General features: G+C 36.6%; 1 protein-coding gene and 1 long non-coding RNA gene across 9 annotated transcripts in view; one reads left to right on the top strand and one right to left on the bottom strand.

Moving 5' to 3' along the window:
* Positions 1 to 12,779, top strand: part of Epac (Exchange protein directly activated by cAMP) — an 84,867-nt gene that overhangs the window by 61,996 nt on the left and 10,092 nt on the right. For 7 of the 8 annotated variants that reach the window (XM_066294987.1, XM_066295328.1, XM_066295160.1 and 4 more), the window contains 8 exons: positions 508 to 669; positions 1,216 to 1,386; positions 6,196 to 6,379; positions 6,751 to 6,896; positions 8,763 to 8,907; positions 9,050 to 9,232; positions 11,548 to 11,742; positions 11,826 to 11,903. In XM_066294987.1, coding sequence (XP_066151084.1) covers positions 508 to 669; positions 1,216 to 1,386; positions 6,196 to 6,379; positions 6,751 to 6,896; positions 8,763 to 8,907; positions 9,050 to 9,232; positions 11,548 to 11,742; positions 11,826 to 11,903 — 1,264 coding nt within the window. Of the gene's footprint in view, positions 1 to 507; positions 670 to 1,215; positions 1,387 to 6,195; positions 6,380 to 6,750; positions 6,897 to 8,762; positions 8,908 to 9,049; positions 9,233 to 11,547; positions 11,756 to 11,825; positions 11,904 to 12,779 lie in introns of all 8 variants that reach the window. The other variant, XM_066295075.1, reaches the window with a different exon arrangement.
* Positions 6,893 to 12,051, bottom strand: LOC136347763 (uncharacterized). The gene is made up of 3 exons (XR_010733537.1): positions 11,839 to 12,051; positions 11,536 to 11,755; positions 6,893 to 7,068 (listed from the first exon to the last, which is right to left on the bottom strand). It is a non-coding gene; the product is annotated as an uncharacterized lncRNA (long non-coding RNA).

Genomic DNA, 12,779 nt, shown 5'->3' with positions numbered 1-12,779 from the left:
ATACAGATTGTATCTGTTCCCAAGGGCGAACCCTGTATAGAGTATTCGTTTCTGGAATTCAATCATGATGCCCATGATTGAGCTGGCGGTAAATTTTATCAATCCCGACCCCAACTTTTAGGTTACACCAAATTTATCAAAAAAATAGTCCTCATGGCTGCAATATAAATACGTTTCCGAATGTCGGATATATGTAATTAAAGACTTTCCGTGTTCGTTTTCCATTATCACTCTTTCCATGTTTCATTGCAATTCAAACTTCATTACCGGCGTTAATTTTCCACAAAAGGCATGGATCGACATGCAATTCCATTGAAGGCTAGAACAGCAAACATTTTTTAAATTGTGTGTATCTGTGTGTAAATGTGATAGTATTTGTGATTGGTGTTGCATTTATAATTTTCTGCACACTAAATCCGAAATATAGTTGATACGTGACTTTCCTCACAGTATCCTTCCTTTTAATGTTAATCACCTTAATACTTTATAATTACAACTTATTTCCAGGTTTTGGATCTGCTGTAACGGGAAAAAACATGAACCAATCCGCTTCCCCCCCACCAAGAAGATCGCTATCTCCCGACCAACCGAATCCAGCGGAACCTATAACCGACCAACCAAGCCAAGTTATGGGTCGCATAGGATGGGCATTGAGAACTTTGCTTCTCTGTAAGTTTACCTTTACTATGCACGCCCTCTCAAATTGTACTTGTTCCTGCTTGGATGAAAAGGAAATAAACACTTAGGGAAACGATAGTTTTCCCCATACGACTTTAAAATCAAATTCGTTTATCTACGTTAATCCGAAACAAATACACAATAAAGATCGTTTCTCGCAAGGGAAAAGAAATCTTGGTCTTTAAGGGCCGATCGCAAAAAGTCCTCACGAATTATTAGTTTTCTAAGATTCTCAACTTTGATATCGGCATTATTATGTTGGCTTTTCCAACAAGTGCAGCAAGAAAATATCCAGATTCAGCATATTTCTAGATTACATGTTGTTTGTGTCGAATAAACCCTTGGGAGCAGGGCTCATGCCCCAAATGCGTTTTCGGTCTTAAAACAGAATTGTAAATTGGGCTTAAAGCAGACCTAAATATTTATGCCTCAAAACAAATTAGTTTGATGGCTGTGTCCGGAATTTCAATGAAATTTACGACGGAATTTATTTCAAATATTTGAGGGTTCCCTCATTTCTCTTGTGTTTCTTTGCAGCCCAAAATACCTGCCTGAAAGACAGGAAAGTATCGGGAAGGTTGGTAAGAAGATGCGCCCCTGGTACGGAATTAGTGGATTGGCTTTTGGACCTATCTCCCAGCATTCATTCTAGGGCCCAGGCGGCCGCCATGTGGCAAGCATTATTAGAGGAAGGAGTCATATCTCACGGTAAATTTTTCAATAAATAAACCGAGATTTTTGGAAACGATTTGCTACTGAAAACGCTGCATTAAGTTGTTTCATCTAAAATGTATTATACCATAATAAACTACACCTCATAATACCGCTCTGAAACGTAATGCACTGTCTTACCAGCTCTTAAGGTATTAAATATTTAATATGCCCATATAAGGTAAACTTCTCTGCCAGAAATTACTGCCTGACATGTTGTCAGGGTGAAACAAGCTTGGGGGATGATGGACATTTGGAGTGAAGGTATTGTAAGAAATTCTTGTTTTTGTTCGTTTTATTATTGCCCAGGAAGGTCTCATGGCGCTGAGGTTTAAATCGGGAGATCAAATCAAACGAAATCAAAATAAATAAATAAATAAAAATCAATCAGAATCATTTGCTCTTAGCAGGAAATGTTTTAGGCATTTAATAATAATAATGGATTTTAAACGTAATTTTATGTAGGATATCATTGCACACATGGGAAATATGACTCATGCGAACATTGTTCTAGTAATAAATACAGGGTGAGTCGGGAGGATCGTGCCAAACTTCAGGAGCGTGTTGTACATGAAAAATAAATGTAAGAAAACTCAAATGTTGTTATCCGATTTTCGTTTGTTTACAAGTTATAGCGTAAATAAAATAAAAACATAAAATTAAAAAAATTTATAAATTTCATAAGAAATTCCACAAATTAACGTTTGGATATCACAGTAAATGTTCAAAAATATTGCCATTAGCTTCTAAACATTTTCGGCTTCGTCTACGAAGAGCATTCGTTGCGCTCCTGATTGTTTCATGTCTTTCTTTAATAGCAGCTGCAGCGTTTCTAATGCGTTGAATTAGTGCACTTCAGTTTTAAACCAACCCCACAAACAATAGTCCAGTGGTGTGTAGTCTGGAGACCTTGGAGGCCAACTAATAGGGCCACCACGACCAATCCAATGTCCAGGAAACGTTTCGTCTAAATATTGCTTAACCTTTATGTTTTAATTTTATTTACGCTATAACTTGTAAACAAACGAAAATCGGATAATAACATTTGAGTTTTTTTACATTTATTTTTCATGTACAACAGGCTCCTGAAGTTTGGCACGATCCTCCAGACTCACCCTGTATATATTTTAAGTTTTTATTACGGAAAAATTGGAGCAGAAGTTTGAAGAAAATAAGTACATTTTTCAAGGGCAGCAGTATGATAAATCCTTAACTAACTAGAAGTCAAATTAGATCAAAGTTCTTTGAGCAGGAATTTTGTTGCACAGCATTTTTTATGCTTCGGTTACTTCATAAATTTCTCGATTTCAGTTCGGGGAGTTGAACAGACTCGAGCAAAGAAATAACGGCATTCGGTATATAAATAAAGTGTGAAATACATTCATTTTTCCCAAAATTACATTTATTGTCAATAAATCCTGCAACATGACTATTTCTATTTTTATTTTTGAATTTGTTCAGATGAAAGTCAAATGAGCAGAAAACGGATTGCCCTGTGGTTTATATAAAGTTATGACTGTCCGAAAATCGGACACACTTAAGATGCAAAATTCCTAATCGAAGAGCCGGATCCATGTGAAAAAAAATCGAAAATTTTGAGTTTTTTAAGCAACTCTGATAGTTTCCGAGATACCTTCGCTAACAGTAAAAACAAACACACTCCATTTGTTTACCAATGAGGATATTATTGAGGGCGTAGGTAATGCTACAGAAACTATTTAGCCCGGTTTCTATACTAGTTCTTTTACTTAGCTTATATACATTGAAACTAGATATTATCATTGAACGGGGCAAGTTTGCGTTCGCTTACTGTCTCACCCCAGACACAAGGGGGGCACAGTTGGATGGCAGTGCCGAGGTGAACTGCATTTCTTTTGTGTAGATTTTATTTTGTTCGAAGGACCACAGCTTATTTGGTGCTGAATCGATGCAGAATAAAACACACTTGATAACAACGCACTTATATTTATTTAACTAAATGTCCAACACTATTGCACAAGTGATAAAGGTCATAACAAAGCATGAAATTAGGGTAAACTAGAAAACCACAAGGTACCACCGATTATCAAGAACCTTTGACTATCGGAAGTTTTTTCTTTTGGAACAGGGCAAATGTTATGTGTGAGTTGAGAGCAGTATTGCGATCCTACTAAGGCTGTAGGAGTATAAAGAGAGAATTGGAGAGGTGTTGAAGGGGCGTTGCGTGTTGTGTAAGAGACTATATGAGACTGCCCTAAATCCTAATTTTACCACCGAATGTGAGCCTCATCTTATCCATATATATTTTTTACTACCTCACAGTCATACCAATTAGTGTGAGTTATTAGTGCATAGGAATAAGGATTGCTTATCAATACGGTGCTATGAAGGTGTGAGGAAAATGATGAGTGAAAAAAGTTATGAACGTGGGAAGAACGTGGAATGTGTATGCATTTGAATAATGTAAACACTGCCCTTAAGAGTGCTTAAGGGTTTACGTTGGCGAAAAAAAGAAATTCATTACTGGGTGAAGATGTTGGGTATTTTCCCAACAATCATCTTGGGTATGATGGTGTTCCAGATCATTAACTCTGGACAGGATATATGTAGGCTTTTTCTTAAGTTGTCTAGGGTTTTATTTCTGGGTTGTTACAATTAGGGGCTTACTTACTAACTTAACTAAGAGGATGCTTGCGTTCTTTCACGACACTCCCGATACCTCACCGAATCATCACCTCGAGAAAAGAGAGTGCGTCCCCGTTTCTCCAATACCTTAAATGCTACTTACTGGGGCAATAAACCAGCGGCGTCCCTAACCAGAGACCGATTCCCGATCCGCCATGTAGTCAGCCATACCTGAACATCACGAACCATCCTTTGTCAGAACCGTTGTCGACTGTCCTTCGACCCTCTTTCCTGGTTCTAACAAAGAGATGCTCGACTTTCTCTTACTTCATGTGGCTCTCGACCAAGGGTAATTACAGGGAAAATTCCAGTAATGCTGCGAACCACATGAACTCAGTGACCATACACCTGGGCGTATCATCACGGTACCTCACTCTTTATTCCCCTAACTTAGCCTAAATTATAGTTACTTTACAATATACATCTTCCTATTTGCATCTCGATTTGGTCAGACGGCAACAATTATACTTATTAATTAATATTTACAAAATATTGTAGCGATCTGACAAACGGATCCTGCATATATTACAGATTTAGAGCGTACTTCCCAGATGCATACACATCCAGACCTTGTTGGGTACAAAATAAGGAACGTACCTATGGGCCCTGCACATCTCATCCGTTATGCATCTCTCTCTAGGGGAATAACTTAAACATCTGAAATAGCTGCCCATTTTTTCCGAATAAGGCTATGAAACTAAATATCTTATTTTCTTGTATCACTTTGAAGTCGTTTATCGAGACTCAGTTTCATATTTGCAGTATTGTTTCGTGTCAAAATTATTAAATTTGTCACGTTCCAAAGAAAGAAATTCGCCGCCGCAATATGTTTGTGAAAAATTCGGCCGACATAATTTTTATTCCTCCTTTCTCTGAGTTAATGTCGTAAAGACGTGACTAGAGTTTTAATAACTTATTTACAGCTGCTTTTAAACAATATTTGTATACAAATTGTACATCAAAATCCAACCGAGGAATATAATGTTTTCATAATCATCAATCAAGTGCACTGGAACGACAGCAAACTCTTTTGGAACTTCCAATAACTCAATTACTCCTATATTTGAACACCCTCGTCCACTAGACTTCAAATATCGAAAATTGCCCCAAAAAAACTCACAAGAGCCATTGTTGGCTTTTCCAGATTTCTGAACCGCATGGGAGATAATTGAAATGCCCTCAGAAATCCACATCGGACATTTCGTTGATATTCTCTTAAGAGACCTTATTATAAACACACAAGCCAATTTGAATACTATGATTTATTAGCAATTGAGATTTCAATAGAGCTGCACCCTGAGAATTTTCCCTACAATATTCCGAAATGAATGTGATTACGGAGTCAGCCGTCAAATCGGATAATACCCATTCGGCACCGACTATATTATGGCATTGGAGAAATCCTCCTTTCCGTGTCAAGAGGTCTCCAAATAAAATGCAGGGAATTACCGAACTGACGGAGAGGAAAAACCCGTTTCCGATCTGAAGATGTCTTATGGTATAATCGAAGTGGAATTTTGTGGGAGCGGGAAATCGGCCCATAATTACGTTTTTGAGATTCCCTACTTCCTAGTTATCTCTACCTTTCGAGTAAAGCCCAAAAGAAAATTTGACTCATAACTCGACGGAGTATGATGGCTTACTTTTCATTAAATCAAGCGCCGCTTTTATTCTCTTATCTATCCTGTTTTCGTACGTTTTAATCATGGGATTTGTTGATTTATTGGGCTATTATTCAGAAAATGGGCTTTTGGATGACAGTCGAAAAATTATTTTAACATTACATTGCTATTTATCATTAAATGAAAATGCATGAAAATATTTGCCCTGAATAGTAACGAAAGGAGCATCGGATTTGATAATGAAAAATGGGTAATATATGACTAGAGCATCTGCAAAACGGACATAAAATTTAATATTCGAGTATACATTTTTCTCAAACAAATATTTTCTCTCTATAGAACTTGAGATTATATGTTGTCCTAAGTAACGAGCCAAATAATAAAATTACGTAGAATCTAGAAAAACGGTGTTGAACGTATTTTTGGAAAACTGTGGTTTTTCCTTATAGTATATAATCTGATACATCCTGTATATGCTCCAATGCTTATTAAAAACGTCTCAAAATACAATTTTTTATAGTAAGCAAGGAACAGCCATTCAAAGACAAGTGCTTCCTCTATCGTTTCTGGCAAGACGAAGAAGGATCTACAGTACTACCTCCGGCCGAAGATGTGGCAACTGCTGAAGACCAATTAATGGAGAATTTAGGGACTTTGGTAAATAGGGGACCTGACGCTTATTTGAGGATGATTTTAAGAAAACAGTAAGTATTTCTATTAATTAGGGACCAAGGTTTTAACACTAACTAATTAAATTAACTATTACTCTGTCGAAATATATTTTGTTCTAAAATATGAAATTTCTGTACTACATTGTTTCCTAATAATAAACGATCTCAAGTGATAAATCGTAGCTGATCCCAGAAGCTCGAAGGACATGAATTATTCATGCTTAGCGAGGGCGTAAATAGGGCTTATCCACTTCCTTACCTTTCACGTATTTCTCCCTATAAAAGTGCATTTTTTAATTTATTAGATCTAGCTTTTTTGCATTCGTATAGCAGGCAGTAACTATTGAAACATTCTATACCTTTGACAGACACTATCAATAAATTACGTCCCTTTGCATTTGCAGAAGTCACGAACGCACCCCAGATGACTTGGAAATAATTTACGAAGAGCTGCTGCACATACGGGCGTTATCCCACCTGTCCAATTCGGTGAAAAGAGAAATAGCGAGTGTCATAGTTTTCGAGGCTCATCCGAAAGCTGGAACTGTGTGTAAGATATTTTTCAAACACCCACTAACTATAATTTATTTCGACTCTCTGCGCCTGGAGCAATATCCTGGAAATAGCCCATTTGCTGATCCGCTGTGCCAGGCCAAGAAAAAGGTTCATTAAGGCTGTATAGTGTGTTATTCAAGTATATGGCTAAAATTCTAGTGGCGATTCTAAAACAAAAAGTTTTTATATTTAAACACAGGTGTTAAATTGTTTTAAAATAATTTTGTCGTAAAAGTCTTAATAAATATTTTCAAAACCTATTGAAAATTTTATGTTACTTATTGCCAAATCTTTTTTTCTTAAAAAACAATGCGTACCATTTGTTTAAGCGTCCTTTTAATAAAACATTTTTCTTGTTAGATTTTTTTTAATTTACGACGTCAGCCTTGCGCATGCCACTAGCATAATGAGAGAATTTCTAGTTTAAAAGATTCCTTTGTATTGTATTAAAAACTATCACCCAGTATCAACGTCATATTAGTTTGCATCCTTTTGTTATTTAAGTTTTTTTATATCTAACGAATTAAAAAAAGAAGATGAACACTCTCTATCTTAAAAACGAAACATTATCAGACCGAGGTTTATAATAACTTTTCATCCTAGAATCACTCGAGGAATCACTTCTTTAAGTGAAGTGCTTAAATAACACTCTGTATCTGTGTCAATCTACCTTTTGATGTAATAATTCCTTCGCAAGAAAGGTGTGCTTCTGTTTATTTCCATGAATAGTCTATGTTTAGCTCAACATCAAAGTTGAATTCGGAATTTCAAATCTCTCTCGTCCAGGAGATTTAGGACCACTTTAGTCCTAATTTATTTTCTTGTATTCGACCTGTGGCGAGCGGATTTGATGTTTTTTACTTATTCGGGTACTCAGAAAACTATAACGTAATAATAACTATTTAGGAAACCTCGACCAATCCATGCAAGTTGTCTTTAACTTTATGATTAATGAGATGTTAACAACTTGCATGCATGTTTCCTGTCTTTCATTATACATTTGGATAATATAATGTTAATAATATTTAAATAACGATGAAAGGACTTTTGCTCGATATAGACGTATTATATTGGAATATGGACTTCCTTAATCGCAAACCAAAGTTGATTATTTTTCGGAGATTTTCATTGCAACTCCTTCAATAGAATTCACAATTGTAGAACTTTTGCGCATACTCAGTCTCCAATGTGCATTTCTCTAACGAGGCCCCACCAGGGTGAAACCTTTCAGCAGTTGAGATCTCGTAATGCCTTTGAGTTTTGCATATTGAACATTTTTCTTTCATATCTCAATAACTTCTTTAGATCCTTCACATATCATATTGTTCCATACAGTGTCTCCCTAATTGGTCTTCCGTATATTGAAACCCCGGACCCTGTAGGAGCTACGGAATCAGTTAAATGGTGACAATATTAGACAGTTGTGTTAGTAACGTGACAACAAACATAGAGAGGCTCTGTCTATGTTTGTCGTTTTTATTATTATTTTATAATAACGTGAACAGTTAGAAGCTTTTTTTTCGCCATCGCGTTACTAACATAATTGTCTAGAATTTCGCCCATTTAAAAGGCTCAGAAAATATTTTCCGAGATCATAATGCAAGGCACACAAGGAAGACCAATACAAAGGGGAATTTCTGGGTAAATTTACTGACGTTTCAGAATAAAGTCTGACCATTTTAGTGAGAAGTTTGGCTACGAAACGTTAACAAGCGTGTTCATCCGAGTCCTTAGTAGAGGGTAAATATTACTTCCCTGTTGTGTGTAAGAGACGTGCCCTTTAATCCACCCCCCAACCCCCCAACCCACCCCGCTAAAAAAACAGAAATTCGCCGAACGTATATGCTTCATTCTGTTGCAGTATTTCATCAAGGCGATGAAGGCAGGTCTTGGTATATCATAGTTAGAGGATCTGTGGATGTCGTAATTCATGGCAAAGGGACAGTAAATACTCTACACGAAGGCGACGACTTCGGTAAGCTCGCCTTGATAAACGACGCACCGAGGTGAGCATTTTACGTTAATTTATTAAGATTTACTGAGTATTATTGGTTTCTGTCTCAGACGTGAATAAATGTAATGAGATGTTTAACGCTAAATTATCGATACATTTAATATCCTGAAACGACTTTTTTATTTGCTTTTCAGAGCAGCAACGATAGTTCTCAGAGAAAACAACTGCCATTTTCTTCGCCTGGACAAGGAAAATTTCAACAGGATCCTGCGAGATGTCGAAGCGAACACCGTCCGGTTGAAAGAGCATGGAAAGGACGTCCTTATTCTGGAAAAAATCACCACGAGCGGCAAACAGGTTTTCTCGTCGCATTTTAAGTAAGTCAAATCGTTTCCAGAAAATTCCCTCCGAAAAAGCTGGATGCTCTCAGAGCTCCTTTTATGTCTGATATAGATCGATTGTTCGCTCCACTAAAACGGTTGTGACAGACAAAATTAAATTCTACTTTTAGGAGGAAAACTCTGGAATAAATAGGCAATGATTGGGGAACTTATTTAAAGATGTATATTCAAAACAAAGAAAATTTCAGGGAACGTGAAAAATGATTTTTTTTTTCATAAAAATATTGTTAAATTGCTTTAATCGTTTTGTAGTTTTGAACGTGATTCTTAAGTATTGATCAAAGAAGTGATCGCTAGGATGATTGGTCATGAAGATAGGCATTTACTAGACCGTCAGCTCAATTATGAAATAAATGGATCGTAAGAAAGATCATTACGAGATTACGTAAGGGACACACATTACGTGGCCATTTCCAGGCAGCTGGCGAGCCTCAAAAATACCGCTGATCACGCTCGTATTTTTTGCACAACAAAAGTGGAAGTACTTAAATTTAGTAAAAATAGATTCCAATATACCAAAAATCTCCGAAACGCTCCCTGATTTTTAACTAACGCTAATGCATTCTCGTTTCGATGAAATGAAGTGGAAACAGGCTGTAAAACTCGAATGGGAATTTTTGATGAAAAAACTTTGCCAAAGGTGAATTTAATCACAGTTGATTTTACTGATATTACCCCCCGTGAACTTCTTTCGCGCAAGAAAAAAAGGGAAACTAAGGCCTCTTAGAACGTTATACAGTAACCAGCGGATTTATACTTCGGTAATTCATTACAGATTAATTCATTACAAACAGAACTTCGTTACTCTTCGATCGAATGGAAAAAGGGTGAAACCGGAAATATTCGTTTATTATCCTTCGTTTTCCGTCCAGAGTGCTTGCTTTTTTGGAGTCCCTAGATAAAACCGCAATACCTTGTTGTGGGGAAATCTCCCGGGCAAAGGGGCAGAAACGGTTCGAAAAATATTAATTACATTGGGTCTGATGTCCAAAAAATACAGAACGGAGTCAGTTACAACACCCCGTGGTTGATAAATTTCTTTTTTAATTGACCGATTGTGTGCTTAATTTGTTTTGCTAACTGTTTAATTTTGTTCTTTTTATAAAAAAGCCAAAATAAATTTTGATGAATTGAGATGGGATTTATCCTCATTTAACTCAATCTCTCAATGCTGAAGAAACAATTTAGAAACTTTCCACTTCCACGACCCCCTAGAGAAGCACCCTAAACGCAATCAGCACTTAAATAAGTAATCATCGGCCATCTATCTTGCAGTTTAACGGGATTTTCTCCTTCTAATGTTCGAGGTAAGACGCTTCAAATGATTCAGCAAAGTGCCTTTCGGTTTCGAAATTTATCGGACTTAACTCCTGGGCATCGATGATTAATAGCACAAAGGCGCCAAATAAAGAACTAAGCAGGCAATAAAGGCACGAGCTTGTATTTAAATCTGAGCATGGACAAAAATTCTTATTTAAATTGCTTTATAATTAAATTTTAGCTCTCTGGAAATGACTTTCTGGAAAGTAATTGTTCACGAATTACCTCGGCTTTAACGAGAGGAAGTAATTACAAGTGCGTTGTTTTACTTCAGCAGAGAGAAACTTGCACTTTGCTCTACCGACAACTAATAACCCCGTCTATTTGTCTACGTCCCGACAGATGAAAATTCCCTACGGCCCTAGTGGCCCCGATATTTCAAACTCCGAAGAAATGGAAGTTTACACCAATAAAACGTCTGAAAATTCGTCGAGACAGGCGAAAGAAAAGAGTCGTAACCTGTAAGTTCAGTTTCGCATTTAACATCGATTTCGTGTTGGGAAAAGTTATATTCACGGGATTTGTTGCCCGTAGAGACGAAAATGACTGAAAACCACTGAAAGTTTACTTATTAGGTCTTTCAGGAAATTGCAGTATCATTAAAATGCAATATTCCGCAAATTGAATGGGACAAGACAGTTCTTTAGATGCGGAACGACTGGTGTGCCAGAATATTACCATCTTCTCACGTACTTCCAGACTATTTACCTCAAAATTCCTCACCCGGCTTACTCCAATAATTCATATCTAGGATTTTTCTCGTCGAACTAAATTTTAATCATCACACCTCATTTAATTCAGATCGTAAGTTGCTCGACGATAAATATCTCTGAAATGCAACTTACAATTTTCGATGATTTTTAGAGGTTTTTGTTCCGTGCTCGCGTATTTATTACTTCTCGTTATTTGCTCACCGTATATTTTTATTAGCGAAAGTAGGCATTTTATCCTAATTTTACCTCAATTTCCAGGTATACTGTGATGGCGGGTACCCCGCAAAAAATGCTTGAACACCTACTCGAAACTAGGCTAGATGGAAGAGGGTCGATGGGCGGAGGAGATAATTTCATCATAGCAACCGCCCAAGATCCATTTCTGGACGATTTCTTGTTGACGCACATAGTCTTCCTGCCCACCCATCAGCTGGTCGAGGAGCTTGACAAGCAATATCCTTTTCATCTATTTCTTATACTGAAATGGGTTTAAAAATGAACAATAATAAAGCAAATTTTTCCTTAATTTTACATACTTATAGCATAGACTTTTCCAATCAGGACAAGGAGTTCGTGTTGGCGTGCAAAAGGAGGGTGATACAGTTCGTATACAGGTAAAAACGAAAATGTTCTATGATCGATTAATCTAAATAATAAAAATATTAAAAGATAATAATAAAATAATAAAAATAATAAAATATGCTAAAAATTACAGAAAATAACGTATACTGCGACTTTTCAAATTTATCCCTCGGAGGAGAAGAGTAGTATTTCCTGCGTTTTTCCCAATATGCCAATTCCAACTGAACCAAATTGCCATAGTCGTCTATCCCCTATTTCATTAACAGCATTTGGAACTATAAATTTGTGCGCTGTGCTCAAGTTTCTGACATGTTCACATATCCAGTGTTTTACTTTAATGTAAAATTATCAATTTCAGGTTTATTGTAGCCGCCAGTATATACAGGGTGTTTCGCGCAACCGGGTCTTTGAGTTTCTCCGCTGATAGACTGGCCACCTTGTATATGGAGAAAGAAAATAGAAAAGCTCTTTATCGTTCAGCTTCACGTCTCCTTTCAATTTGATATGATTTTGGAGATAAGGACGCGGGCATATTGTCATAAGGCTTGAAATTATGAGTCAATTTTATAAATTTATCACGGAGCGATAAATTTTTATTCATTCGTTCGAAAACACGTTCTTGAAACATGCGAAGTTCATTTTCTGAAGTTAACAATAGAAACAATGCTTCGCATGACTAACGATGACAAATATGTTTTATTTTAACCCTTTAAATTATAAAGGTGCCTCCCCGCTAGTTCTAAAAGCTCATAAACTCCGACATTAGCATAGGAAAAGCAACCCGAGGATCCAAGTTTTCATTATTTTTAAAACCTGATTTACAATTTAAATCCTATGCAAATGCACTGTATGCAATAGATTTTAAATTGCGTTTTTCGATACCCTGTTTCACTAGATTTATTCTATTT

Source organism: Euwallacea fornicatus, chromosome 1, assembly GCF_040115645.1.
Source record: "Euwallacea fornicatus isolate EFF26 chromosome 1, ASM4011564v1, whole genome shotgun sequence".
Classification (NCBI taxonomy): domain Eukaryota; kingdom Metazoa; phylum Arthropoda; class Insecta; order Coleoptera; family Curculionidae; genus Euwallacea; species Euwallacea fornicatus.
The sequence above is the reverse complement of the archived record's forward strand: the minus strand, read 5'-3'. Positions and strand labels throughout refer to the sequence as shown.